The sequence below is a fragment of the Salmo salar genome, chromosome 06, assembly GCF_965601325.2.
Source record: "Salmo salar chromosome 06, fSalSal1, whole genome shotgun sequence".
Lineage (NCBI taxonomy): Eukaryota > Metazoa > Chordata > Actinopteri > Salmoniformes > Salmonidae > Salmo > Salmo salar.
This window is the reverse complement of record NC_138296.1, coordinates 54,915,188-54,943,173: the sequence shown is the minus strand read 5'-3', so window position 1 is coordinate 54,943,173 and position 27,986 is coordinate 54,915,188. Positions and strand designations below refer to the sequence as shown.

The 27,986-nt window shown below is 40.7% G+C and overlaps 1 protein-coding gene across 17 annotated transcripts in view; it reads left to right on the top strand.

Annotated features, from left to right (window-relative positions):
• LOC106607566 (pumilio homolog 2) overlaps positions 1 to 21,225 on the top strand; it is a 43,241-nt gene extending 22,016 nt beyond the window's left edge. For 9 of the 17 annotated variants that reach the window (XM_014204629.3, XM_014204623.3, XM_014204627.3 and 6 more), the window contains exons 17-23: positions 2,035 to 2,169; positions 2,662 to 2,799; positions 3,317 to 3,442; positions 7,004 to 7,075; positions 11,942 to 12,063; positions 13,827 to 14,019; positions 18,655 to 21,225. In XM_014204629.3, coding sequence (XP_014060104.1) covers positions 2,035 to 2,169; positions 2,662 to 2,799; positions 3,317 to 3,442; positions 7,004 to 7,075; positions 11,942 to 12,063; positions 13,827 to 14,019; positions 18,655 to 18,786 — 918 coding nt within the window. In that variant the 3' untranslated portion in view covers positions 18,787 to 21,225. The remainder of the gene's footprint in view (positions 1 to 2,034; positions 2,170 to 2,661; positions 2,800 to 3,316; positions 3,443 to 7,003; positions 7,076 to 11,941; positions 12,064 to 13,826; positions 14,020 to 18,654) is intronic. The other 8 variants (XM_014204635.3, XM_014204637.3, XM_014204633.3 and 5 more) reach the window with 3 other exon arrangements.
• The last annotated feature ends 6,761 nt before the right edge of the window (positions 21,226 to 27,986 follow it).

The following is a 27,986-nucleotide window of genomic DNA, read 5'->3' as shown; positions in this document are numbered from 1 at the left end:
CACATGGAATCATGTAGTAACCAAAAAAGTGTTGAACAAATCAAAATATATTTGAGATTCTTCAAAGTAGCTACCCTTTGCCATGATGAAAGCTTTGCACACTCTTGGCATTCTCTCAACCAGCTTCACCTGGAATGCTTTTCCAACAGTCTTGAAGGAGTTCCCACATGTTTAGCTCTTGTTCGCTGCTTTCCCTTCACTCTGTGGTCCAACTCATCCCAAACCATCTCAATTGAGTTGTGGTCGGGTGATTGTGGAGGCCAGGTCATCTGATGCAGCACTCCATCACTCTCCTTCTTGGTCAGATAGCTCTTACACAGCCTGGAGGTGTGTTTTGTCATATTGTCCTGTTGAAAAATAAATGATAGCCCCACTAAGCGTAAACCAGGTGGGATGGCGTATCGCTGCAGAATGCTGTGGTAGCCATGCTGGTTAAGTGTGTCATGAATTATAAATAAATAACTGACAGTGTCACCAGCGACACACCCTCACACATCACACCTCCTCTGAACCACACATGCTGAGATCATCCGTTTACCTACTCCGCGTCTCACAAAGACACGGCGGTTGGAACCGGTCTAATGTCCATTGCTCGTGTTTCTTGGCCCAAGCAAGTCTCTTCTTATTGGTGTCCTTTAGTAGTGGTTTCTTTGCAGCAATTCGTTCATGAAGGCGTGATTCACACAGTCTCCTCTGATCAGTTGATGTTGAGCTGTGTCTGTTACTTGAACTCTGAAGCATTTATTTGGGCTGTAATTTCTGAGGCTGGTACCTAATAAACTTATCTCCTGCAGCAGAGGTAACTCTGGTTCTTCCTTTCCAGTGGCGGTTCTCATGAGAGCCAGTTTTGTCATAGTGCTTGATGGTTTGTGACTGTACTTGAAGAAACTTTAAAAGTTCTTAATTTTCAGTATTGACTGATCTTCATGTCTTAAAGTAATGATGGACTGTCGTTTGTCTTTGTTTATTTGAGCTGGTCATGCCATAATATGGACTTGGTCTTTTACTAAATAGGGCTAGCTTCTGAATACCACCCTAATGGGTTCTGACTCCTAAACTTTAAATATTGTTAATTATCAGGTCTCCTATGGAAATGAGTGCCATTGTCTGGTTTCTACACCAGAAGTTAATGGTTATCTGTAGGAGGAATGTATATGGTGAGGAATGTATATGGTGGAGACAATTAAGCTTGCAATGTACTGAGTAAAGGAAATCACATGGTTGCAGTCACTGATAAGGGTGGGGAATGGGGGTGCGGTCAGGTCCGGTCACTTTAAGGGAGAAGGAACAGTTTATTGCCCGCATCACTTAACTTCCTGCTTAGCAATAAAGATGTAATGTTTAGAGGGAAGGAGGATACTTCACCCAAATTGGGGTGTGTGTGTATATATATATATATATATATATATATATATACTTGTGCTGGTGGAAGCAAGTCTTTGTCTGTTCAGCTGTCTGACCCTTTGGGTGAATACAACCCTAACCTTGTCACAACTGATTGGCTCAAACGCATTAAGGAAAGACATACCACAAAATAACTTTTAACAAGGCACTCCTGTTAATTGAAATGCGTTCTAGTTGACTACTTCATGAAGCTGGTTGAGAGAATGCCAAGAGTGTGCAAAGCTGTCATCAAGTTAAAGGGTGGATACTTTGAAGAATCTCAAACAAATCAAAATGTATTTGATATTTAACACTTTTGGTTACTACATGGTTCAATGTGTTATTTCATAGTTTTGATGTCTTCACTATTATTCCACAATGTAGAAAATAGTAAAAATAAAGAACCCCTTGAATGAGTAGGTGTCAAATTTTGACATACTGTATATTCAGCAAACACTTACCAATAATATATGCCATTTACCAGACTTTTTTAATGTTTTAATTTTTTTAATCCAAAGCGACTTAATTGTGCTTTCATTCATTTTCGTGAATCGAACACACATTGTAGCGCTGCAAGCACCATGCTCTACCAACTGAGCCAGAGAGGACAGGTCGTCATAATTTTGCATCATTGAAATGTTCTCTGTGCAGTTTGGCAGTGCAGATCAGAAGCTGGCTCTGGCCACCCGAATCCGCGGCCACGTGCTGCCCCTGGCCTTGCAGATGTACGGCTGCCGAGTGATCCAGAAGGCCCTGGAGTCCATATCCTCCGACCAGCAGGTAATTGTAAGTGGATCTTCACTTCTCTTCCGATTTTAGATGTGGTTTTTTTGTGGGGGAGGGGGGCGCTTCTAGGAAGAGTCCCAAAGGACACCCTATTCCCTATATACGATGCACTACTTTTGGCCAGAGCCCCATGGGTCCTGGTCAAAAGTTGTGCACTATAAAGGGAATAGGGTGCTGTTTGAGACATTGCCCTGGTGTTATTGGTAGCTGGTTTTCTGAGAGTGGTGTACTCTCCAGTAAGCATGGGGGATGGATCGATGGATACCTATGTAGTATGGTCCTGTTGTTGTCCTCTTTGAATTGCCCTTTACATTGAGGACTATGGGTGACAATCTATCATCAACGAGCCATTAGAAGGAAAATGGATGTGTACTGTAGAAATGACTTGGTCATTCTATTTCCATGGGATTAACATAGACAGGTTGAAAATGTTCAGAAGATCTATGGAGGGAGAGATGGATGAATTACTCCACTCTCTATCCCCTTCCGCAGAGTGACATAGTGCGGGAGCTAGACGGCCACGTGCTAAAGTGTGTGAAGGATCAGAACGGAAACCATGTGGTACAGAAGTGTATCGAGTGTGTTCAGCCCCAGGCCCTGCAGTTCATCATTGATGCCTTCCAGGGCCAGGTGAGAGCCAAATCATTAGGTCATGCAATGGAAAACTGTTTGCAACAGTAAAGGAAAATGTGTTTCTGATAGGAGAATTTCATGTTGTCCCTTCCTGTTACGTAGTTTTTTTCTATGTTTAGTGCTTAATGTACACGACCCAGAAAACATCAACCCAACCGTCAGTCACATTGTGTTCAGCAGGGCAAACTGCATCAAAGCATTTTACAACAGGGAAACAATAATATATGTTCTCATTGGACTAGTTCCAATAGCTTTACCTGCCCCTTTCTGAATGTTTTTCACCTACTGAAAACGACCCAGACGCACATATTATTCAGTTTCCCCCCAGGATTCAATATATGGACCAGCTGATTTGGGCCCTTTTCAAGTGTTAAAAAATGTACAAACATTTCCTAACATCCACATATTCCTATTATTTAATACATCTTCCTAAATGCTTTACTTTATTTCCCACTTATTTAGGCTCAAGGGGGCCTGTAACACATTTTGTTGACGTTTGTCGTCTCCCCTGCAGGTGTTTGTGCTGTCCACCCACCCTTACGGCTGCAGGGTGATCCAGCGGATCCTGGAGCACTGCACCCAGGAGCAGACCCTGCCCATCCTGGAGGAGCTGCACCAGCACTCTGAGCAGCTTGGCCAGGTAAATGCAGCCAGGCGAGCCCTAGTCTCAACTCCTATCTAGACCCGTCGCTCACACATGGCCAATGTAATGCTTTTCAGGGTTTTTACTGGATCAAAAAGGGGCAGGTGGTGGGTATAGCATGGGCTGTGGCTGTATTTTAGAGGCCTACATCTTGGCTGTGTAGATGTTTTCATATTTAAGCCAATTTCTTGCAATTCTACCTATTTCTCCATGGAGCTGAGAGTTTCAGTTTTAAAGCTAGTTACCTGAAATTCTACAAACTTTGACATCTGGCTGAGAGAGAGAAATCAGGAGAAATCAGCAGTTGCTATGTCCATTTTTGGACGTATAAATTAATGATATGTACCCATTGACTATTAAAGAATGTAACTTATAAATGCCTCGAACTTAGTTCAACTGTCATACCCAATCAGAATCCAAAATATTAACTTGTTTTACACCAATGTTTGTAAACATACACCAGTGGTGGCTGCTGAGGGGAAGACGACTCATAATAATGGCTGGAACAGAGTGAATGGAATGAAATCAAACACATGGAAACCACGTTTGTATTTGATACCATTCCACCTATTCCGCTTCAGCCATTACCACAAACCCGTCCTCCCCAATTAAGGTGCCACCAACCTCCTTGACATACACTATATAGACCCCATACTCAACAGGCGGAACACTGACTGGACCCAGAACAGGGTCAATACGGACTGCAGGTCCCGAGGGGAGGGAATAAAATGTAAAATTATGTACTTATTTTTTATCGGACTTTGACCCCTGGTATCAAATAAACACACAAGACATGGAAGAATACATAGAATTGCAGGAAATTAAAACAGAAAATATGTTTCAATCTGTCAACAAGAGGGGTGTGAACAGTTTGGGGTTGCATGGGTTGTGAGGTGGGGGTTTGTTACTACTCTGATAAATTACATTATCCATCCGGACCTTTGCCACCTAGGAAATTTGTGTGACCGGACTTTCACAAATAGTACTTGAGTACCCCAGCTATATAGCCTCAAAACATAGTTAAAACTATAATAGTGATATCCTGGATGATTAGTCCATGCATCCATAGTGCGGTCTATGAATTTTAGGTTACATTTCTCCAACCCCGTCCCTCCGCTTTTTACCAAAACGGGTGGGAAAATTCTTTGTTTCAACTGCTGAGTGCTGCTTTAATGCAAATTTCCTGCAATTAAATTTTTTTTGCGATGTCTTTTGCTGGGTTCTTATGCTGGGTTCTTATATGCTGGGTTCTTATATTTGAGTTACTCAAATAGCATAACAGAATCAGTCGTGGCCTCATGACATTTTAGATTCTCACTGTCTAGTTTTTATTTTGGTCATTGTTAGTTCTCAAATATTATTGTTATTATAATATACAGTACTAGTCAGGTTTGGACACCTACTCATTCCAGGGTTTTTCTTTAATTTGACTATTTTCTACATTGTAGGATAATAGTAAGACATCAGCTATGAAATAACACATGGAATCATGTGTTAAACAATTCAACATATATTTGAGATTTTTCAAAGTAGCCAACCTTTGCCTTGACAGCTTTGCACACTCTTGGCATTCTCTCAACCAGCTTAATGAGATGGTCACCTGGAATGCATTTCAATTAACAGGTGTGCCTTGTCTGTGGAATTTCTTTCCTCAATGTGTTTGAGCCAATCAGTTGTACCAAGGTAGGGGGGTATACAAAAGATGGCCATATTTGGTAAAAGACCTAGTCCATATTATGGCAAGAACAGCTCAAATAAGCAAAGGGAAATTACAGTCCATCATTACTTTAATACATGAAGGTCAGTCCATGTGGAAAATTGTCAAGAACTTTGAAAGTTTCTTCAAGTGCAGTCACAAAAACCAAGCGCTATGATGACACTGGCTCTCGTGAGGACCGCCACAGGAAAGGAAGACCCAGAGTTACCTCTGCCGCAGAGGATAAGTTCATTAGTTACCAGCCTCAGAAATTGCAGGCCAAATAAATGCTTCAGAGTTCAATTAACAGACACAGCTCAACATCAACTGATCAGAGGAGACTGCGTGAATCAGGCTTTCATGGTCGAATTGCTGCAAAAAAAGCACTACTAAAGGACACCAATAAGAAGTGACTTGCTTGGGCCAAGAAACTCGAGCAATGGACAATAGACCGGTGGAAATCTGTCCTTTGGTCTGAGTCCAACTTTTAGGTTTTTGGTTCCAACTGCCGTTTCCTTGTGAGACGCAGAGTAGGTGAATGGATGATCTCAGCATGTGTGGTTCCCACTGTGAAGCATGGAGGTGTGGGGGTGCTTTGCTGGTGACACTGTCAGTGATTTATTTAGATTAAGGCACACTTAACCAGCATGGCTACCACCGCATTCTGCAGCGATACGCCATCCCATCTGGTTTGCGCTTAGTAGGATAGGGCAATGACCCAACACACATCCAGGCTGTGTAAGGGCTATTTGACCAAGAAGGAGAGTAATGGAGTGCTGCATCAGATGACCTGGCCTCAGTCCAATTGAGATGGTTTGGGATGAGTTGGACCACAGAGTGAAGGAAATGCAGCCAGCAAGTGCTAATGCATTCCAGGTGAAGCTGATTGAGACGATGTTCGTGCAAAGGTGTCTACTTTGAAGAATATAAAATATATTTTGATATGGTAATACTTTTTGGGTTACTACATGATTTCATTGTTTTGATGTCACTATTATTCTACAATGTGGAAAATAGTAAAAAATAAACGCTTGAATGAGTAGGCGTGTCTGAAGTTAGGACTGGTACTGTGGTGTGTACACTACTGTTCAAAAGTTTGAAAAATAGATTGGTGTGTTTCAGAAGACAGTTCTTTTGTTTCTGGACATTTTGAGCCTGTAATCGAACCCACAAATGCTGATGCTCCAGATACTCAACTAGTCTAAAGAAGGCCAGTTGTATTGCTTCTTTAATTAGAACAACAGTTTTCAGCTGTGCTAACATAATTGCAAAAGGGTTTTCTAATGATCAATTAGCCTTTTTAAAATGATAAACTTGGATTAGCTAACACAACGTGCCATTGGAACACAGGAGGGATGGTTGCTGATAATGGGCCTTTGAACGCATATCTAGATATTCCATTTAAAAAATCAGCCGTTTCCAGCTACTATAGTCATTTACAACATTAACAATATCTACACTGTTTCTGATCAATTTGATGTTATTTTTATTGACAAATGTGCTTTTCTTTCAAAAACAAGAATATTTCTAAGTGACACCAAACTTTTGAACGTGTGTGTGCGCATGTTTTGTTCTTGTGATGTTTTGTTTTCATTGTTAATGTGGCTGTGCAGCATGTCGTGTTCATTAGGGCACGAAAGGGTGACTGGAAAAATTGTAATAAAAATGGGCGATTCTCATTGAACAAGTCAGGACAGCCCCTTCCTGTTTCAGTACGATTTCTTTCCTATGGTGCCTAATGAACATGACCATGCGCAATGTCCATTTTTATCCTACGGTTGATGATACATGTATTCATGCTGGAAATGACTTCTACCTATGATGTTAATTTAACCCCCCCACCCCCCACTTATTCCATCTAGAAATATCAAGGCGTTTCATTGGAGATGACACCCAAAACATATTATACAGTGTCCAGCGATGCACTGTTCAAGGTCAGCAATTCGCCTCCTACGCGGACGTCCTCCTCGTGTCGCCTCCCTCACTCCTCCATATTTCTCTTTCTCAATAACCAGTCTGCTTTAACACCATAGAGGCCTTTTACCTTCACCAAACTCTCTATCTCTCTTTTCAGACCGCCTCCCTCCTCCTAAACTCAGAGCACGCCTCTTCCTTCTTCCGCCGCCTCCCTCCCTCCTCCTTTTCTTGTTCCTTTGTTTAGAATAAATATTTCTGTCCTGTCACGTAGAGGATTCGCAGCACCCCGCTTCTCAGGTCTGTTTGGATAATCCCTCTGGTCACAGACCTCCTGATTCTGTCTTTTTTTCCCCCACCTCTCTCCTGCCTGCCTTCTCTGATTTTTAATTGTCAATACTTGCTAGAAAGACTCCCCAAGTCAAGAGTTTTTATAAAAAAAATTTACCACAATTTGGACCCTCAACATTGACATATTGTCCCATATGTTTCGAACTTGACTGTGGTTTCTTGGAATTTAGGGTTAAAGTCCATCAGACCATGTTGAGCAATGAAGCAAAATGGTTGGGCAAAGTTTAAATCAAATCATGTAATTTGCTTCAAATCAAACAAGTGGGATGGAGACAGCTGTAGTATAATAAGGCATGCTACTAATTTCAGGTGGTCAAATGTTGTCGAGTCACTATTGATATCTGGTCAGGTGAGTTTGTTCGTTTTCCTGCACAGCTTTAGGTATATTAAGTTATTTTCCCCTTAAAACCACACCCATAACTGTCTTATCACCTATCCCTGAAGGGGCAAATATGCTGCTGGTTCCACATGGACCTGAATAGGCCTGTGTCTAATGCAAATCAGAAGCGTTTTGTTGTTTGACCTTCAGCAATCTGCGGTGACGGCTGTGGTACTGAATAGTTTGATAACATTTCAATGGTGCTTTTCATAAGATTCTCAAAGCTTGTCAAAAACAAAAAAGCAATACATCATGAGTAGACTAGTTGGATCAACCAATAGAGGCCAAGTCTGAGTGCATCCTCCCAAAGATGGAGGGGGACAGTTCATCTCTTGATCAGAGGAAGATGGTCAGGGAGATGATAGATGAAGAGTCTGGTGACGATCGTGTTGAGGACTACTCAGGGAACCAGCCGGAGTTGTGTAGTTACTGGACTTCTCCTCCTTCACAATGTGTAGCACCCACTTGGGTGATGTCTCAGCAGCTCTGGGCCCCAGAAGCTCACTATACACAGTTTAGAGTAGTAGCCAGTCATCCTCACAATGAGCCCTCTGCCTCCGTACTGCATTCCTTTTACTGTATCTCCCATGCCTCTTAAGCTTCAGGTGACTCTTCAATTGAATTGTTCAAAGGTCAGGAACTAGCAGGCAGGTGAAACAAAGCTTGTACCGTGTCCAGATGCATCAGTCAAACAAAAACAATTAGCTAGCCAAGTCAGAAAGTGTTGACCTGCCAGTCAATCTGCACATTCTGGCAAACAACCACCAGAAATATTATAATAAATAAAATGGCTGATAAACATACAATTTAACACTTACCAGTAATTAAATGTGGACAACTGCTAGTACTAAGTAAAAGGGTCTGAATACTTATGTAAATACATTTTTTATTTCTTTTTTATTAAAAAGAAAATGTAATTTTTATTTTATTTAATCAGGCAAGTCAGTCAAGAACATTCTTATTTACAATGACCGCCTAAAAACAGTGGGTTAATGCATGTTCAGTTGCAGAACATCAGATTTTTACCTTGTCAGCTTGGGATTCGATCTAGCAACCTTTCTGTCACTGGCCCAACACTCTAACCACTAGGCTACCTGCCGCCCCATATAAATGTCCCAAGCATTTCTAAAAACTGTGTTCGCTTTGTCATTATGGGGTATTGTGTTTAGATTGAGTACCTTTTTTTGTATTTAATCAATTTTAGAACAAGGCTTTAATGTAACAATGTGGAAAAAGTCAAAGTCTGAATACTTTCCGCGTGCACTGTATGTGGCCCATCACCTGGATTCGGTCCGATGTAGCAAAATTTGATTGTAAAAAATATATTTTTTATTTTTATTGATAACAGTAGACTTAGTGCTAGAAATGGTATCATACACTACAGTTGAGGAAGAATGGGGAAGTAATTCTGCTTTGAAAGTTGATACATTTGTAACCCCACTTTTGAGAAAAATGGCCCTTGAGTGTTTTGGTACATCTACTGGAGAGCTCTTCGTCTGCACCCATTCAGCCTCCTTCACACCCTCATAAGCTTTAGCCCCAGCCATATCTTTAAGGATTCACATGAGGCCATGTGCTAAACCCGAGTGAGTAGTAGTAAAAACCCAAAGATTTCAAGACTAAAAGTAGTAGCCTACAATAAGGAAACTCCAGATAAAAATACATTCTTGGCCTATATCCTAATCTGACTTTGGTGCAGGTCATGTTCTTCCCATTACCTCATTAGTCTCTGGTAAACACACCCTATATCAAGGTTTATTTGTCACATGCACAGGATACAGAAGGTTACTTGCATAGTAGCAATATAAAAAACAAGGTGTCCAGATGCAAGTATTTTATAATATTAATGTCGCTTACCCGACACGTGTAAATTGTACACGTGTTAATGAAATAAAATAATGGCCATACACACCTGTCTAACTTGATGGGTCATCTGGAATCTAGCTAGCTACAATGAACAGGCATAATCCCAACTCCCTACCAATACAAACACAGCGAACCAACTAAACTAAAAAGTCCCTTTTTCAGGACACTGTCTTTCAAAGATAATTTGTAAATTATCTTTATTGTAAAGGGTTTAAACATTGTTTCCCATGCTTGTTCAATGAACCATAAACAATTAATGAACATGCACCTGTGGAACGGTCGTTAAGACACTAACAGCTTACAGCAGGTAGGCAATTAAGGTGACTGTTGTGAAAATTTAGGACACTAAAGAGGCCTTTCTACTGACTCTGAAAAACACCAAAAGAACGATGCCCAGGGTCCCTGCTCATCTGCATGAACGTGCCTTAGGCATGCTGCAAGGAGGCATGAGGACTGCAGATGTGGCCAGGGCAATAAATTGCCATGTCTGTACTGTGAGATGCCCAAGACAGAGCTACAGGATGGACAGCTGATCATCCTCGCAGTGGCAGAGAACGTGTAACACCTGCACAGGATCTGTAAATCCGAACGTCACACCTGCGGGACAGGTACAGGATGGCCACAAGTGCCCGAGTTACACCAGGAACACACAATCCCTCCATCAGTGCTCAGTGTTCGCAATAGGCTGAGAGAGGCTGGACTGAGGGCTTGTAGGCCTGTTGTAAGGCAGGTTCTCACCAGACATCACCGGCAACAACGTTGCCTATGGGCACAAACCCACCGTCGCTGGACCAGACAGGACTGGCAAAAAGTGCTCTTCACTGACGAGTCGTGGTTTTGTCTCACCAGGGGTGATGGTCGGATTCGCGTTTATTGTCGACGGCATGAGCGTTACACCGAGGCCTGTAGTCTGGAGCGGGATCTATTTTTTTTTTTTTTTTTTTTTTTTTTTGTGAGGTGGAGGGTCTGTCATGGTCTGGGGCGGTGTGTCACAGCATCATCGGACTGAGCTTGTTGTCATTGCAGGCAATCTCAACGTTGGGTATTACAGGGAAGACATCCTCCTCTCTCATGTGGTACCCTTCCTGCAGGCTCATCCTGACATGACCCTCCAGCATGACAATGCCACCAGCCATACTGCTCGTTCTGTGCGTGATTTCCTGCAAGACAGGAATGTCAGTGTTTTGCCAGCGACGGACCCGGATCTCAATCCCATTGAGCACGTCTGGGACCTGTTGGCTCGAAGGGTGAGGGCTATGCAGTTGACAGTGCGAGGACGTTTATTTTTTTTGTTGTTGCTGAGTTTAGGTTCAATGTTAGCTAGCTAACATTAGGCTATAACTAGCAATGCAAATGGTTTTCTGATTCTAATATTATTACTACACAGATAAAACGCTTAACGTTCGCTAGCTAACAGTATGCCTTAACTTGCAATTAATAAAATTGCTGACAAAATTAGAAACGTATAATATCTGAGTGTTGCTAGACTCTTACATGTATACATGGATGAACGCTTCACGGCAGAATGGAACCAATTAACGCTGTTTTGGTTGTAGGTACACCTTATTTGGCCAGCATTGTCAAGTCACTCTGGTTCTCACTGACTGTGTTCTGTTGATAGCGCCTGCTAAATTCAGGCCGTCAATGTTGAGAAAAGTAGCAACATTTTTCAGTTCTCGATGGCTAATGTTATATCTTTCAAAAACTCTGCAGTAGAAAGGACTGTCAACACATACTGAGCAGCTCATGTTATAGACAGAAGCATGCTACATGGCAGACCTATCCAAATTCATCTTCTGGCATGTCCAGCCCATCCATTACTTCAGCCAATCGTAGCTAGTGGGAAGGTTTTGTCTTTTTTCCATGGCTAAACCAACATGGCTTGTAGTTAAAGAAAATATTCGTATTTATGGATGGAATACAAGTTTGTTATTAAGGCACACGAGGGTTCACATGCATTTTGATAAAAAATAAAACATCTAATGCCTATCCTGTGAAGTAATGACGTGCGACATAGGCCCAGCTTCCTGAGACTGGTCACATATTTACAGGAGCTCTCTGCTTAGGTTGCTACTAAGGTGCCTTTGTCACTACATAATTAGGGCTATTGCTACTATGGGGTGTCTTTTATAGATGTCAAAGGAAAATCTCTTGACTATCTGAACGTCATTGAATCCATAGTGTGGGTTATCTAAATGATATTACAAGATGGTGAAATTTACTATTTTCCTTTTGTTGTGAATGGGAAATGTGATCCCACACTGTCTTTTGCTTCCATCGCCCCCTGCAGGATCAGTACGGCAACTACGTCATCCAGCACGTCCTGGAGCACGGCAGACCCGAAGACAAGAGCAAGATCGTGGCAGAGGTCCGCGGGAAGGTGCTCCTCCTGAGCCAGCACAAATTTGCGAGGTAAGGCAACACAAATCGACCCCTTTTTTCTTTTTAAAGCTGGTGAGAGTGAGACTCATGAAGACGTGCTTTCCAGTTATGCCATTCCAATGACGCCCACCTCCAATTTTAAAGTGACCCTTGTCTCCACTGAGTGAGACGAATTACGTTCATGGGCGGTTTTCCAATTAAGGTTTTCGCCCGGACTCTCAATGGAGATGCTCCATTGAGTTAAGACGGGCGTACATGACACGGTTTTTTTAGCCCGATCTGCGGGCTTCCGATCAGCTCCCGACGTATTTTTTTCTAATCAGAGCAAACCCGACGTAAAACTTAATGCCACAACCCATAAAGTGTAAGCACTTACCCGATTTGTGGTTGATGGCTGGATCCGGGCACTTACGGCGTCCTGATGATTTTCAAACATATTGAATATATTTTATCGCCAAGTGTGAGCAGTGCTCAGAGCAGATGCGAGCATGTCCCACCGTCAGCCAATCAGCTACTCAGAACTAATACAAAGATTCTGGCAGATGCTATAAGGTCCCCACATGTAAGCTGAATAGGTATAAGCATTTATTTTATTCCCATGTCCAACAAATACCTAAACAGCAATAAGTAAAGCTGTGCCGTGTTAGTACGCCACTGACAGAATAAGGGAATATGCGAAGTGTTAAGAATGGGGCTGTATGAGAAGTGTATGACAAGGGTAACGTGCAATTTATGGTGATTGTCTTTTGTATACAGCAGTACTGTGTGTCTAAGACAATTTTCCCCATGGAACATTGACGTTCATCCTACCTCAAGTTAATCTCTCTCTCACTCACAAAAAAGAAAGCTGGGCTAGGTTACAAGTCGCATATAAAGCTGTTCTTACCTCAACTCTTTCTGCAAAATCATTAATCCATATTGTCCTCTTTTCCAGTACCAGTCACGTGCCCAAATTTGCTGCTTTCTTGCCTTTGTCTTTAACTTTATCTGAGCATCTCAATCAGTGATCTAGTGCTATATATTTAAGGACAGAATTGCATTTTATTTCATTTGTATTGTCATTTTTCTATTAAAGTTGTTACCGAAATGTAACCTATTGAACTATGCAATTTTAGAATATACATTACCTGCAATGTATCACCCAAATATAACTGCCTATTCCTACACATGGCTCAAATACATTTTTCTGTTTTTAAAATCCTCAAACACAAAATTAGGCCTACCTTATAAAAAATGATATGCTATCATCACTGTCAATCGTGAATGATAATTCTTCACATTTTACTGGTGCAGCGTCCATGCTGCATCTGCATGCTGACTATTTGATCCCAATCAGTTTCATAGAAATGCAAATTCCCATCTTCTTGAATGATGTAAGCCAAAATGTTGCTTAAATCCCCCAAAAGGCTAGGCTGTGACTGCATGTGTCGGTATACACTCATCTCAGCCAATCATGGTTAGCGGAAAGGTTGCTGCCTTTTTTCCGTGGCTAGACCAACTAGGCTCGTATTTGAACAATTTTATTCATATTTACAGATGGCATACACGTTTGTTATCAAGGCACATGAAAGTGCGCATGTTCCAGAAGGCATTTCGGCCAACAAATCAATTTTGATTAAAAAAAAAAGTTCAAATGGCTTTCCTGTAAAGTTGTGATGTGCGACATACACCTAGTTTCCTGAAAGTAGTCACGTTTCAGCCTTTAGCTTTTTAATTAAGGACTAGGCTGACTCTGTGTTCAGGACACCGGCCCGTATAGTTTGTTTTTAACTGAGCCCACGTCTCTCCCTAAGTAACGTGGTGGAGAAGTGTGTGATCCACTCATCCCGTGCCGAGCGGGCCCTACTGATTGACGAGGTGTGCTGCCAGAAGGACGGCCCCCACAGCGCCCTCTACACCATGATGAAGGATCAGTACGCCAACTACGTGGTGCAGAGGATGATCGACATGGCCGAGCCCGCCCAGCGCAAAATCATCATGCACAAGGTGGGTTGACATATACCATCTAGTGAATTCACGGTAATTTTGCTACATAAACAGCTATTTCTCATTGGAGAAGTTCAGGTTAGTCCCTCCCTGTTTCGGCCTGTTTGGTTCCTCGTGAGTACACCCCACGTTTCCCATTGTTTGTTAATTCAGATCAGTTTAATTTAGGCCAGGTTCATGTATTGCCATAAAACCAAAGGTTGGTGGTACTTTTGGTACAGCATTTCTAGTTATTCTAATTGTTACCCATAGCAGTCTCCTTTCCATGTGGTGTGAAAAGTATTTTACACTGAACAAAAATATAAACGCAACATGCAACGATTTTACTGAGTTACAGTTCATATAAGGAAACCAGTCAATTGAAATAAATTCATTAGGGCTTAATCTAATCTATGGATTTCACATGACTGGGAATAGCTGTACAGTTGAAGTCGAAGTTTGCAAACACTCGTTTTTCAACCACTCCACAAATTTCTTGTTAACAAACTATAGTTTTGGCAACTCGATGAGGACATCTACTTTGTGCATGTCACAAATAATTTTTCCAACAATTGTTTACAGATTATTTCACTTATAATTCACAATTCCAGTGGGTCAGAAGTTTACATACACTAAGTTGACTGTGCCTTTAAACAGCTTGGAAAATTCCAGAAAATGTAATAGATTATCAGAAGCTTCTAAAGCCAATTGACGTCAATTGGCGGTGTACCTGTGGATGTATTTCAATGCCTACCTTCAAACTCAGTGCCTCTTTGCCTGACATATTGGGAAAATCAAAAGAAATCAGCCAAGACCTCAGACTTTTTTTTTTTTTTTTTGACCTCCGCAAGTCTGGTTCATTCTTGGGACCAATTTCCAAATGCCTGAAGGTACCACGTTCATCTGTACAAACAATAGTATGTAAGTATAGTGAGGGGGAAAAAAGTATTTGATCCCCTGCTGATTTTGTACGTTTGCCGACTGACAAAGAAATGATCAGTCTATAATTTTAATGGTAGGTTTATTTGAACAGTGAGAGACGGAATAACAACAAAAATATCCAGAAAAATGCATGTCAAAAATGTTCTAAATTGATTTGCATTTTAATGAGGGAAATAAGTATTTGACCCCCTCTCAATTAGAAAGATTTCTGGCTCCCAGGTGTCTTTTTATACAGGTACGAGCTGAGATTAGGAGCACACTCTAATCTCAAAAAGATGACTGCTATGGTGTGTGGTCATCCACACCCCCTCCCAAAATGGCTGCTGTGCCATTTCTTCCACCTGCATTACTTGACATAGATCCAGAAAAAGTCCAGAACTGGCATAGTCCTTTAATGGATCCTTTAAGACAACGGGGCAGATATTGTATAAATATACATTGTATAAGGCAGTGTTCCATGTCACACCGGACAAAAGGATCAGGTGGAAAATCCCTTTAATAAGATGGGGATTGTGAAAAAGGGGGAGAGTGTGAAGAGAAGTATCAGAGAGAAGCACATACAGTATGTTGGGAATCCTAGTGGCAGAAAAGTGGTACTGCAGCTCCTGATCTACTCTACAGTTAGTTAGCACCGTTGTCTCCGTTTGCTCACTTATGGCGCTGCCTACTCCTGATTTAAAAATATATCTATATCTATCTATATCTCTATATCTATATATCTATATATATATCTATATATCTATATATCGTCCCACCTACGTAACAGCCAGTGGAATCCTGTGGCGCGTTATTCAAATACCTTAGAAATACTATTACTTCAATTTTTCAAACATATGACTATTTTACACCATTTTAAAGACAAGACTCTCGTTAATCTAACCACACTGTCCGATTTCAAAAAGGCTTTACAACGAAAGCAAAACATTAGATTATGTCAGCAGAGTACCCAGCCAGAAATAATCAGACACCCATTTTTCAAGCTAGCATATAATGTCACATAAACCCAAACCACAGCTAAATGCAGCACTAACCTTTGATGATCTTCATCAGATGACACACCTAGGACATTATGTTATACAATACATGCATGTTTTGTTCAATCAAGTTCATATTTATATCAAAAACCAGCTTTTTACATTAGCATGTGACGTTCAGAACTAGCATACCCCCCGCAAACTTCCGGGGAATTCGCTAAATTACTCACGATAAACGTTCACAAAAAACATAACAATTATTTTAAGAATTATAGATACCGAACTTCTCTATGCACTCGCTATGTCCGATTTTAAAATAGCTTTTCGGTGAAAGCACATTTTGCAATATTCTGAGTAGATAGCCCGGCATCACAGGGCTAGCTATTTAGACACCCAGCAAGTTTAGCACTCACCAACTCCGATTTACTATAAGAAAAATTGTATTACCTTTGCTGTTCTTCGTCAGAATGCACTCCCAGGACTTCTACTTCAATAACAAATGTTGGTTTGGTTCAAAATAATCCATAGTTATATCCAAATAGCGGCGTTTTGTTCGTGCGTTCAAGACACTATCCGAAGTGTAACGACGCATTTCGTGACAAAAAAATGCTAAATATTCCATTACCGTACTTCGAAGCATGTCAACCGCTCTTTAAAATCAATTTTTATGCAATTTTTCTCGTAAAAAAGCGCTAAAGGGGAAAGCGTGTTTTACGTTCAAAGAGAGAAAATAAAAGCATGTGATCCCCTCGTGCACGAGCCTGAGTCTCATAGTACTCTGACCGGCCACTATCCAAACGCGCTAATGTTTTTCAGCCAGGGGCTGCCTCGATATCATTCAGCTTTTTCCCGGGTTCTGAGAGCCTATGGGAGCCGTAGGAAATGTCACGTTACAGCAAAGATCCTCATTTTTCAATGAACAGAGCCAAGGAGAACAAGAACTTGTCACAGGCCACTTCCTGCATGGAATCTTCTCAGGTTTTTGCCTGCCATATGAGTTCTGTTATACTCACAGACACCATTCAAACAGTTTTAGAAACTTTAGGGTGTTTTCTATCCAAAGCCAATAATTGTATGCATATTCTAGTTACTGGGCAGGAGTGGTAACCAGATTAAATCGGGTACGTTTTTTTTATCCGGCCGTGCAAATACTGCCCCCTATCCCCAACAGGTTAACAGAACTAACATGGCAGGCCCTAGTTTTGTCGCACCTAGACTACTGTTAAGTCGTGTGGTCAGGTGCCACAAAAACGGACTTACAAAATTGCAATTGGCTCAGAACAGGGCAGCACGGCTGGCCCTTTGATGTATACAGAGAGCCAACAGTAATATGCATGTCAATCTCTCCTGGCTCAATTTGGAGGAGAGATTGACTTCATCACTACTTGTATTTGTGAGAGGTATTGACATGTTGTCTGTTTGCACTACTGGCGCACAACTCGAGACACCCATGCATACCCCACAAGACATACTACGAGGTCTCTTCACAGTCCCCAAGTCTAGAACAGGCAATGGCAGGCGCACGGTACTACACAGAGCTATGACTACATGGAACTCTATTCCACATCAAGTAACTGATTCAAGCAGTAACATTTAGATTTAAAAAAATCTGAATGCACCTTATGTAACAGTGGGGACTGAAGCAACACACAACATGCATACACACGATAGCATACACACTACAGACACGTATACATGGATTTTGTATTGTAAATATGTGGTATTGCTGGAGTAGAGGCATGAGGGCACACTGTATTGTAATGCTTTAATTTTGCTGGACCCCAGGAAGAGTAGGCAGCAGCTAATGGCTACGCCCCTGCCCAGTCAGTTGAAATCTGTAGATTACAGCCTAATTTATTTAAATTGACTGAGTTCCTTGTGAACTGTAACTCAAAAAATTGTTGCATGTTGCTTTTATATATTTATGTATATTTTTATGTACCTTTTGTGAAGCACTTGTGAGTCTAATCAATACAAATGTTGACACTGACATCGAGTGGTGACATTACGAACTGCTTTTCACTGCAAAGGTTGAATTTGTGAACTGTGCCATTTCAGATTGAGACAGTTTAATTCCTTCAGCCCGTGTTTATTAGTGTGCTTGTGGTGCTTCAGCACAAACACTTCTGCATTCTTAACCACTGACATAGATAGCCTTCTTAGATTTGTCAAACTGAACAAGTGTTTTGTATTTGTGTTAATTGTGTAAACCGCAAGTTTACTACACATCATTTATAGTGTCTGATTCTTTAAGCACAATAAGTTTGGTTTTTATATTCATTCCACAAAAAAAATATATATTGGTGTGTGTGTGTGTGTGTGTGTGTGTGTAATTGGTGACTTTTCCCTCCCTAAAATCTGTAACAGACCTAAAAGTGCCACATCGGTTGGTTTAGTCCTAACACAAAAAAACATTTGCTCCATTAATACATTACAATTTCACGTACAAATGTACATTTGTAATGAAGGATCAATGTACAATACTCCATTAATAAGAATGTGTGTATCCAGTCTGTGTTGTTATGTGGAATGTTGGCGAGATTGACTTTTGCTGTCCTATCACCTTTTTTTTTTTTTTTTTTTTTTTTTTTTATAAATCTTTTAGAATCTTTCAAGGACAATGTTTAAGTGGGAGGCAGGCGGCTTAGTTCTTTAAAATCAAAACAAGAACTTTTAAACCTGATTTGGCCAGTACCACTATAAATGTTAATGATTTCATCTTTGTTCTCTGCTATCCCAGATCCGGCCCCACATCGCCACCCTGCGCAAATATACCTACGGCAAGCACATCCTGGCCAAGCTGGAGAAGTACTACATGAAGAGTGGCTCTGACCTGGGGCCCATTGGCGGGCCCACCAACGGCCTCATGTAGACCTATCCTCTCGTGTCCCTTGACTAAAGAGCAGAGTAGGAGCCCCCACCCCCTTTTTTCTAGTGTTGTAAAGAGGTGCTCCATCAGGGCTGACCTTTGACACACCCTTTGTGTCCCCCATTTTGGGGGAATTACCCCAAATTATTCAACTTCACCTAAGAAATGCTGTGACCCTGACACTCTAATGCCATCCTCGGAGCTGGTCCCCTACGTGGCCGGTGGGGGGGGTGCAGACTGTCTTGCAGGCAATCTCTTGCGGGTAAAGCACAACCCGCCCCCATTGTTTATGATGTAATAGATATAACTGGCTGGTTTTTGGTATATAATCTTGTACATTTTTGTTTTTTTACTTTGTAAATCCCTCTGTAGGGGAAAAAAAGAAAGGAGAACCGCATTTGCTGAAAATGTACAATTCTTACAATTACACCAGCAAGTGACTTTATAAGGCCAAATTTGAGTGATCCTTTTAAACAATTTTCCATTTGTTTTTGTACCCAAACTTACTATCAGCTGTTCTAATTAAAAGCCAGGTGTTTAAATATAATATACAAAATTATCTTTCTACTACCACACCATGATCCCAGTGCAAAAGCAGCTAATGGATCCATTTCTACTTATAGCATTGCATAGTATGGATAGATTATGAAACCCATCTTTCCCACCGGTTACTATGTCTTTCGTGTCAATGAGTTAGTCACCCATTGGTCTGTATTGGACCAACTAAAGTACTTTGCTTTGGAAAGCTCTGTGCTTACATTTTTGGGATTGTGTCATCCAGTTGGCTGCTCGTGATTGTCTCGATTTTGTTGCCTCTGTTTTTTTCGCAGACCGGGGTGTAAGGCCTACTCTCCGTCTCGCGCTGTTGGTGAACAACTTGCAGTTGGCTTGATTTGATTAGTCGGCTCCAGGTGATGACTGGCATCGTTACTAAACGGTGTACTTTGAGAAATGAAAACATGCGCTGTTGCATCCATAGGCAGTGATTCCACTATACTCCACCTATACCGTCTTATGCAAAAAAAAATGTTTTTGCCGCCCACTCAATGGCTACGCCGGACGTTTATTCTCTTTCAGAAGCAAAGCATGAGGTCGGGTTATATAGTGAAAGTTTAACCTGGTTGTAATATTTACATGAAATGACCGTGGGAGGGATGGATGGGAGCAGGTTAAGCATAGGCATGCTGTGACAGGTTTTTATAACTTGGAATGACTTTTCTTTATCATGTTATGTGGGACATCTTATCGGTCTTGTAGTTTGAGATGAACACTGCCCTAGAAAAGGTATCTTTATGTACTGAATATTCATCTCTTGCATAGAAGTAGCTTAGCAAAAATGTATAGCATCTTTATGTATGAGTAAATATTAAATTGTTGCTTTTTGGGTAGGGGGCTTTGGCCTAATGATGGCACCCTCACCACCTGCAGTTCAGAGCAGTAGGAAGACTTTATTATTTTTAAGTGGCTCATTCCAGGTGTGTAAAGCGGAGAATAGATTTCGGGATGAGCTGAGAAAAGGATCCTTGTTTATAGGCTTGTGAGACCGTCATAGAGGTGGTTTTAATTTCGTTCATCTTTTATTATTTTTGCAGTCTGAATATGCAAGCGATTTGGGTAGTGGGGCTGTCTAAAAAGCTATACAACTCATCTGTAATACTAGTAGTATTGGCTTTTGTTTTTTGCTTCATATGAATAATTGTAGAATACATGTAGTATATGTGCAGTTAATAAGTGTAAGTTTATTAGTTGACAAAAAAAATTATAGTTGTGATGTTTGACAGGCCTTGCTAAATTGGTAGTGATGCTTTTATTTCGTCTGTACAGTTGTACATTTGTAAACGTTGATGCTGTAAATGGGATGTCTTTTACACTTTGGGGGGGGAAAAAATTGCAAAAATGTGCATTTTGATGTGTGTATATTCATCACTCCTTTCCCCTAAAATATAATGTATACAGTTTTATTTGATCAAGCGTTATTTTAAAACTATTTTTATGGCTTCACAATCTGACTTGTTTTTTGTTTTTAATCTGTTATGAAAAAGGTTGGCCTTGTTTTGTATGCGGAGCTGTATAACATCTCCTGTTGATATTGTCTTTCTGACATGTGACAGTTTAAAGGAACACCAATGCTCTGTACTTAAAATGGGGCTGCTTCTGGTCCTCTCTGCTACCATGGAAAACTTCACAGGATATGACAGAATTATTTTTGTACAGAAGAGGGCTGTATTTTGGAACAGCTACTACCTTGTAAGTGAAAGAAATGTAAGATATTGTCAATTATATAAATATGAACATATGAGTTTTGTCACACTGTCAAAGTCATGTACATTTTCAGGTGGCCTTATGTACATTTCCAGATGTTAGATGAAGAAAAAATACTCATTTTTTGGGGGGAAGCAGAATTGTGACTATGTATGATTAAACCGTTCTAACATTTGATAACTTCGTTCTGTGCCTGTCATTTCCATATCTTATTTTTGAAGCTGTGCAAACTGCAGTTCATGAATTGGACTTGAAGTTGTTTTGAAATTAACCTGTTTTGAGCAGCAGATGCTGTTTCTCAGTCACCAGTTAGCCTCCTTCATTATCAATTGTTTTATAAAAGAGTTTCTAACGGGTTGCTGAATGTTCACATTCCCTAGAACAGACCATTTTAATTTGCACGATATAGCCTATATCTACAAGGAAGAATAGTTGTCTGACTCTCACCCTGTGTCTAACGGTGACATGATCACTGTACTACAGTTATTTTTTTATTTAACCTTTAACTAGGCAAGTCAGTGAAGAACAAATTCTTATTTTCAATGACTGCCTAGGAACAGAGGGTTAACTGCCTTGTTCAGGAGCAGAATGACCAATTTTTTTTTTTTACCTTGTCAGCTAGGGGATTCGATTTTGCAACCTTTCGGTTACTAGTCCAACGCTCTAACCACTAGGCTACCTGCCGCCAAAATAAAGGAAACGCCTTAATAGGGTATTGGGCCACCACAGCTTCAATGCACCTTGGCATAGATTCTACAAGTGTCTGGAACTGTTTCGGGGGGGATGCGATACCTTTGTTCCATGATAAATTCCTTAATTTGGTATTTTGTTGATGCGTTCATTTGACTGGTAAGGCAAAAGCAACTGGGGGAGGTGCATCTGTGACAGTCTGACACTGTGGTTTTTCAACAGCAAGGCTCGGTGCCTCCAACCACCCCCCCCCCAACCCCCAGTTGGTGAGAGACTGCCTCAAATCATGTTAATTTGTAAATATTCTCTATACACTAATTGTGACAAAGTTGGTTCCTGTTTCAGTCACATCTTTGGTCACGTTCGTGTGGGTCAAACAACCACTAATGATTGGTTGACAATAGAGCTGCACACAATGCAGGCGATGGCTGCAGGATGAAGTTGAAGAGCTACTGCAGAAACTTGCAGTCAATACTTCATGACCTTTGATCACATGATTTTTGTAAAGTTCATGCAGTTGACATGTAAGGCGAAGGTCAGACAATTTTTATCCTCATAATGCAACACACTTTGAAAGTAGGACTGGAAATAGCCAAGGACCTCACGATAAAATATCACAATACTTGTGCCGTTACGATATGTATTGCGATTCTATATGTATACTGTGATTTTATTGTGATTCAATGTCCCAAACATATTGCTAACCATATGTCTTTTATAAAGGGACAAGAGAGCATGAGGACATTCATTTTGATAAGTCATGGAAATAAAAGTGCTGTAAACAAATTGCCTCCCTATTTTAAAAAGATGGGAAACAAGCTATGAAGGAACAATTCTTGTTTTGGTGCAGCCAACTAATGCAAAAATAATATTGTGGTATTAAAACGATATAGTCAAAAATAATATCCCGATTATATACCGTAAATTCCGGACTATAAGCCGCAACTTTTTTCTCAGGCTTTGAACCTCGTGGCTTAAACAATGACGTGGCTAATATATGGATTTTTAAACACATTCTGTGACGTGCTCAGTTTTCTGGCGGCATGAAGCTTTCATTAGACCAATGAAATTGCCGAACGGGTTAAGGTCAAACAACTTTTTTGTTTACTGTTTAGATAAAATCGCACTCTCAAACTTCCCATCATTCTGATTACGGTAGTCATTTTGTCACCCTCATCATGGCAAAGACACGGAGAAATGCATATGATGCAGCTTTCAAGTTGAAGGCGATTGATCTGGCTGTTGGAAAAGGAAATAGAGCTGCTGCACGGGAGCTTGGTCTTAATGAGTCGATGAAGACGTTGGAAACAGCAGCGTGAAGAATTGACTCAGTGCAAAAAGACAACTAAAGCTTACTGCAAATGTTTTATTTTTTGTTACAAGTCGTGTTTCGTTAAAGCCTATTTATTTTTGTTACAAGCCGTGTTTCGTTAAAGCCTATTTATTTTTGTTACAAGCCTTGTTTCGTTAAAGCCTGTGTAAAGTTCATTTGTTTCAATGTACCGGTAGGCACCTGCGGCTTATAGACATGTGCGGCTTATTTATGTTCAAAATAATATATTTTTTAAATTCAGTGGGTGCGGCTTATATTCAGGTGCGCTTAATAGTCCGGAAATTACGGTAACTATTTATTTTTTCCCCCATCACTATTTGAAAGATGGTGGTCAACGATGGTCACCGACTTCACGAAAGTGTCCGCTCGAACACGGCAACTGTCCAGAATCTATAAGTGTTCAATTGGTTTGAGACGGCCATGGCATATGGTTTACATTGTTTTCATGCTCCTCAAACCATTCAATGACCACTCGTGTTTTGTGGATGTGGGTGTTGTCATCTATCTGTGCATAGCAGGGGGAAGACTGCCCCCTCTAATTGAAGCCACGGAAGTTCAAGGCTGACCGCAGTACTGCAGGTGTTGTTTCCAGAAAACATCCCCCATTATAGTGAATGGAAAAATGTCAATCTCCGTGTAAATAAAACATTTGAAGACCATCATGGTACCAATAATTGCTTCTAATACACCATGTCCTAATACACTATGTCCTTGAACCGCTTATTTTAAAATCACACACGGAAGAAATGATAAGGATAATTTAGTTGCTAATGGCAGCTTGCAGTATCCCGGTCGACCTTCAACTTGAGTTACTCAATGAGGGGGGGCATCACTGAGCTAGCCTGAAACGTCACTTCCTGGAGTAGCTCAAACTGTGCATATTATGTCTGCATGAGATGCAATCTTAACCCACTTCATTTGGCTTTAATGCCCCATAGACCCACAGTGGAGGTGTCATAATACCCATAAAACCTAGTCAAAAACGTAAATGGTTCCAATCGTTTTTCCACTATTCGTTTTTCCCATTGGGGATTTTAGAAGGGGGCTGTGTTTCGTGTAGGCTTACCCTGCTGTGACGTTTTGATAACCATGTAAATCTCTCTTGGACAAGGTGATTTTTGTCAATATATTCGGCTATATTTACTCTCAGCTTCGAAAATGCTAATTAGCATCAAAGTAAACATGCAAAACTACAAATCTCTGCCAGCTCCTGCACGTCATCTCTAGCTAACACCTTTGCTAACAGGTTTTGTGTCAATTAAAAACTTGCACAAGACAGTTCACAGAATTGTCCAGCTAAAGAAATGTAACCAATTTATTAATTACTACATTTAGTTCATATTAGATAGTTCATCCAGAGATTCTTACCTTTGCTTCGATTCGGCAGTTTCGTCCAGATCATGGCATTTTATAGTTTTTTATGATAAACACATTAGCAGTTAATTAGCATTTCCTTTTCGGTGGGTAAATACAGGAAAATATATTGATAAAAGTCACCTTGTCCTAGAGCGATTTACATGGTTATCAAAACGGCACGCCAGCGTAAGCCTACACAAAACCCACCCCTTTAAGTGTTTCAAAAATTCCCTATTGGAAAAACAGATGGTGTAAAAACGATTGGAACCATTTCCCTGTTTGACTGCTAGGTTTTATGGGTATTATGACTCATACTATGGTACTCTATTGAGTGTTCACATATGAATGAATGCTGTCACTTAGTCGATGGCATAGTCCATTCATACAATATATACAGTCATTGGGGCATAGCCACAGTAGCCAAAATAATGGCCTGCCCAGCATTTTTATGCATGAACCTAAGCGTGATTTGATGTTAACTGCCGTAATTAACCACACCACTCCCTCATTTACTCCAAGTGTTTCCATTATTTTGGCAGTTACCTGTATGCCTGTATGCCACAGGTAGGTTTAACTCACACCTGTACTACTATGAGATGGAAAATACGTTTTAAGAGCTACAGTTGTAATAAAACCACTGCAGACGAGATATAATAATGATTTCATTTTTTACCCCACTGTATAACATAGCCGCATGTTTACCTGCAATAACTACGTTGGTGAGTAGCCTGGTATACTTTTCTCATGAATGTCAGTGGTTGCGTTTACACAGGTAGCCCAATTCTGATCTTGTACCCAATTATTGGCAAAAGAGCTGATCTGATTGGTCAAAATAAAAAAATATGAAGTAAAAAACACAGCCAAAGTGATTTGCATGTTATGAATGTAAATTTGAGCAGTGGACATTTCTCTGTCACCTCTGCTATGACGTTGCATTGAATGAACATAGGCTTCAGCATAAATATATGCAGTGTGAAATATGAAATACCTTGTGATCGATTGCTTGTTATTAATCTTTTATAAGTATTCACATTAGGCCATTGAAATTCTATGTATTTTATCATTAGGCCTATGAGATAGTATATGGAGGATCAGCTCTCAGACAGGCTTTCAAGAACATAAAAAAATAAGTTGTTGAAAAAAGCAGCAAGCTATGGTATTGCACAATACAGCTGTCTGGCAGCCCACCTTTTGTGTGTCTGTCTGGGCCCGTATTCATAAAGCATCTCAGAGTAGAAGTGCTGATCTAAAATCAGTTTTGCCTCCTAGGTCAGCACTCCTACTTTGCTTTATACCGACCCTTATTTTCACGTTTAGATCCCACCATCTATGGTTCAGATAATTGTCCAACGTGGTTTCCATATGTTTGATAGCGTTCTATTGATTCCATTCACGCGGAACGAGGGAGAGCTTGGTTTGTTGTTTTGGAAAGTTTGTTGTTTTGAAAGTGTAAGGCCATCAGATTGTTAAACAGCAATCACTAACTCAGAGAGGCTACTGCCTACATTGAGTCCCAATCACTGGCCACTTTAATAAATGGAAGTCCTGCAGGCTCTAGTTTTGTCTGATCTTGATTATTGTCCAGTTGTGTGGTCGAGTGCTGCAAGGAAAGACCTGTTTAAGATGCATTAATTAATATGTTGAAAATCCCAAATTGTTTGCATCGTCAGCTTACACACACACTTACCCCGCCAGCCCTGCCACGAGGGGTCTTTTCACAGTCCCTAACTTCAGAACAAATTCAAGAAAGCGTACATTATTATATAGAGCCATTATTGCACGGAACTCTGTTCCATCTCATATTGCTCAAGTGTCATGGCACAGCGCCGCTCCCCTATTTGACCGATATAGTTTGTCTGTATGTATTAATATGTAGGCTACGTGGGCCTTTTGTAAAAACATATATATATATGTGTGTGTAGTTCTGTCCTTGAGCTGTTCTTGTCTATTAATGTTCTGTATTATGTCATGTCTCATGTTTTGTGTGGACCCAAGGAAGAGTAGCTAGTGCTTTTGTAACCGCCAGTGGGGATCCTAACAAATTCCCAAATACCCAAAAATGGTGTATTCAAAGTAGTCTACCAAGGCCTCAAAGGTAATTAAACACCTAAACACACATCCTAATAACTGCAGGCAGGGCAGAGATAATGTGCACTTAAACACACATCTCACCTTTGTTTGTGTGTGTGTGCGTATGTGTGTATGGATTGGGGGGGTCCAAAATAGAACTGTTTGGCCATAATGACCATCGTTATGTTTGGAGGAAAAAGGGGGAGGCTTGCAAGCCGAAGAACAGTATTCCAACCGTGAACCACAGGGGTGGCAGCATCATGTTGTGGTGGTGCTTTGCAGCAGGAGAGAATGGTGCACTTCACAAAATAGATGGCATCATGAGAAAGGAAAATTATGTGGATATATTGAAGCAACATCTCAAGACTTCAGTCAGGAAGTTAAAGCTTGGTCGCAAATGGGTCTTCCGAATAGACAATGACCCCAAGCATACTTCCAAAGTTGTGGCAAAATGGCTTAAGGACAACAAAGTCAAGGTATTGGAGTGGCCATCACAAAGCCCTGACCTCAATCCCATAGAACATTTGTGGGCAGAACTGAAAAAGCGTGTGCGAGCAAGAAGGCCTACAAACCTGACTCAGTTACACCAGTTCTGTCAGGAGGAATGGACCAAAATTCACCCAACTTATTGTAGGAAGCTTGTGGAAGGCTTCCCGAAACGTTTGACCCAAGTTAAACAATTTAAAGACAATGCTACCAAATACTAATTGAGTGTATGTAAACTTCTGACACACTGGGAATGTGATGAAAGAAATAAACCATTCTCTCTACTAATTATTCTGACATTTCACATTCTTAAAATAAAGTGGTGATCCTAACTGACCTAAGACAGGGAATTTTTACTAGGATTAAATGTCAGGAATTGTGAAAAACTGAGTTTAAATGTATTTGGCTAAGGTGTATGTAAACTTCCGACTTCAACTGTATATCCGTATACCAGATGCAGTAGCCATCTGACATAAAGAAATGCATGTTGGCCACCGGCATATCTCTAAGAATGGCTGGCCCGCTCATTTGGCTGGATTAGGCGGCTGCCTATGGCGGCAGAATGATGAGAGCGGCCTTTTCTGAGCTAAACTGACTAAGACACACAACAATAACACATAAAACCTCACATAATTATGCCCAAAAAACAATGACAATCTCCCTCAACCAGTGGCATATGGGCTTTTTAGGTTAGGTCGGCACTGATAAACAGTGCCCACTTTCTCAAAGTCAGGGGCACAAAATATGTTGCTTGTCCATTCACAGCCCCTCTCTAGACTGCTGTTGGAGAAATTAATTGCTGCAGCGCTCCACCAACTTTCCGTCAAAGAAAAATAATCTAACATAAATCATGTAGCAGATATTGGATATGGTAGAAAGAGTATGTGGCCTTTTCTGTAGTCTACAGGCTGGAGATAAAATAAATGACAATGTAACGAGACTGACACTTTTTACATCATGCAGGTTTCTCCGATCAAATAGCCTAACCTAAATGGCGTCCATCAAA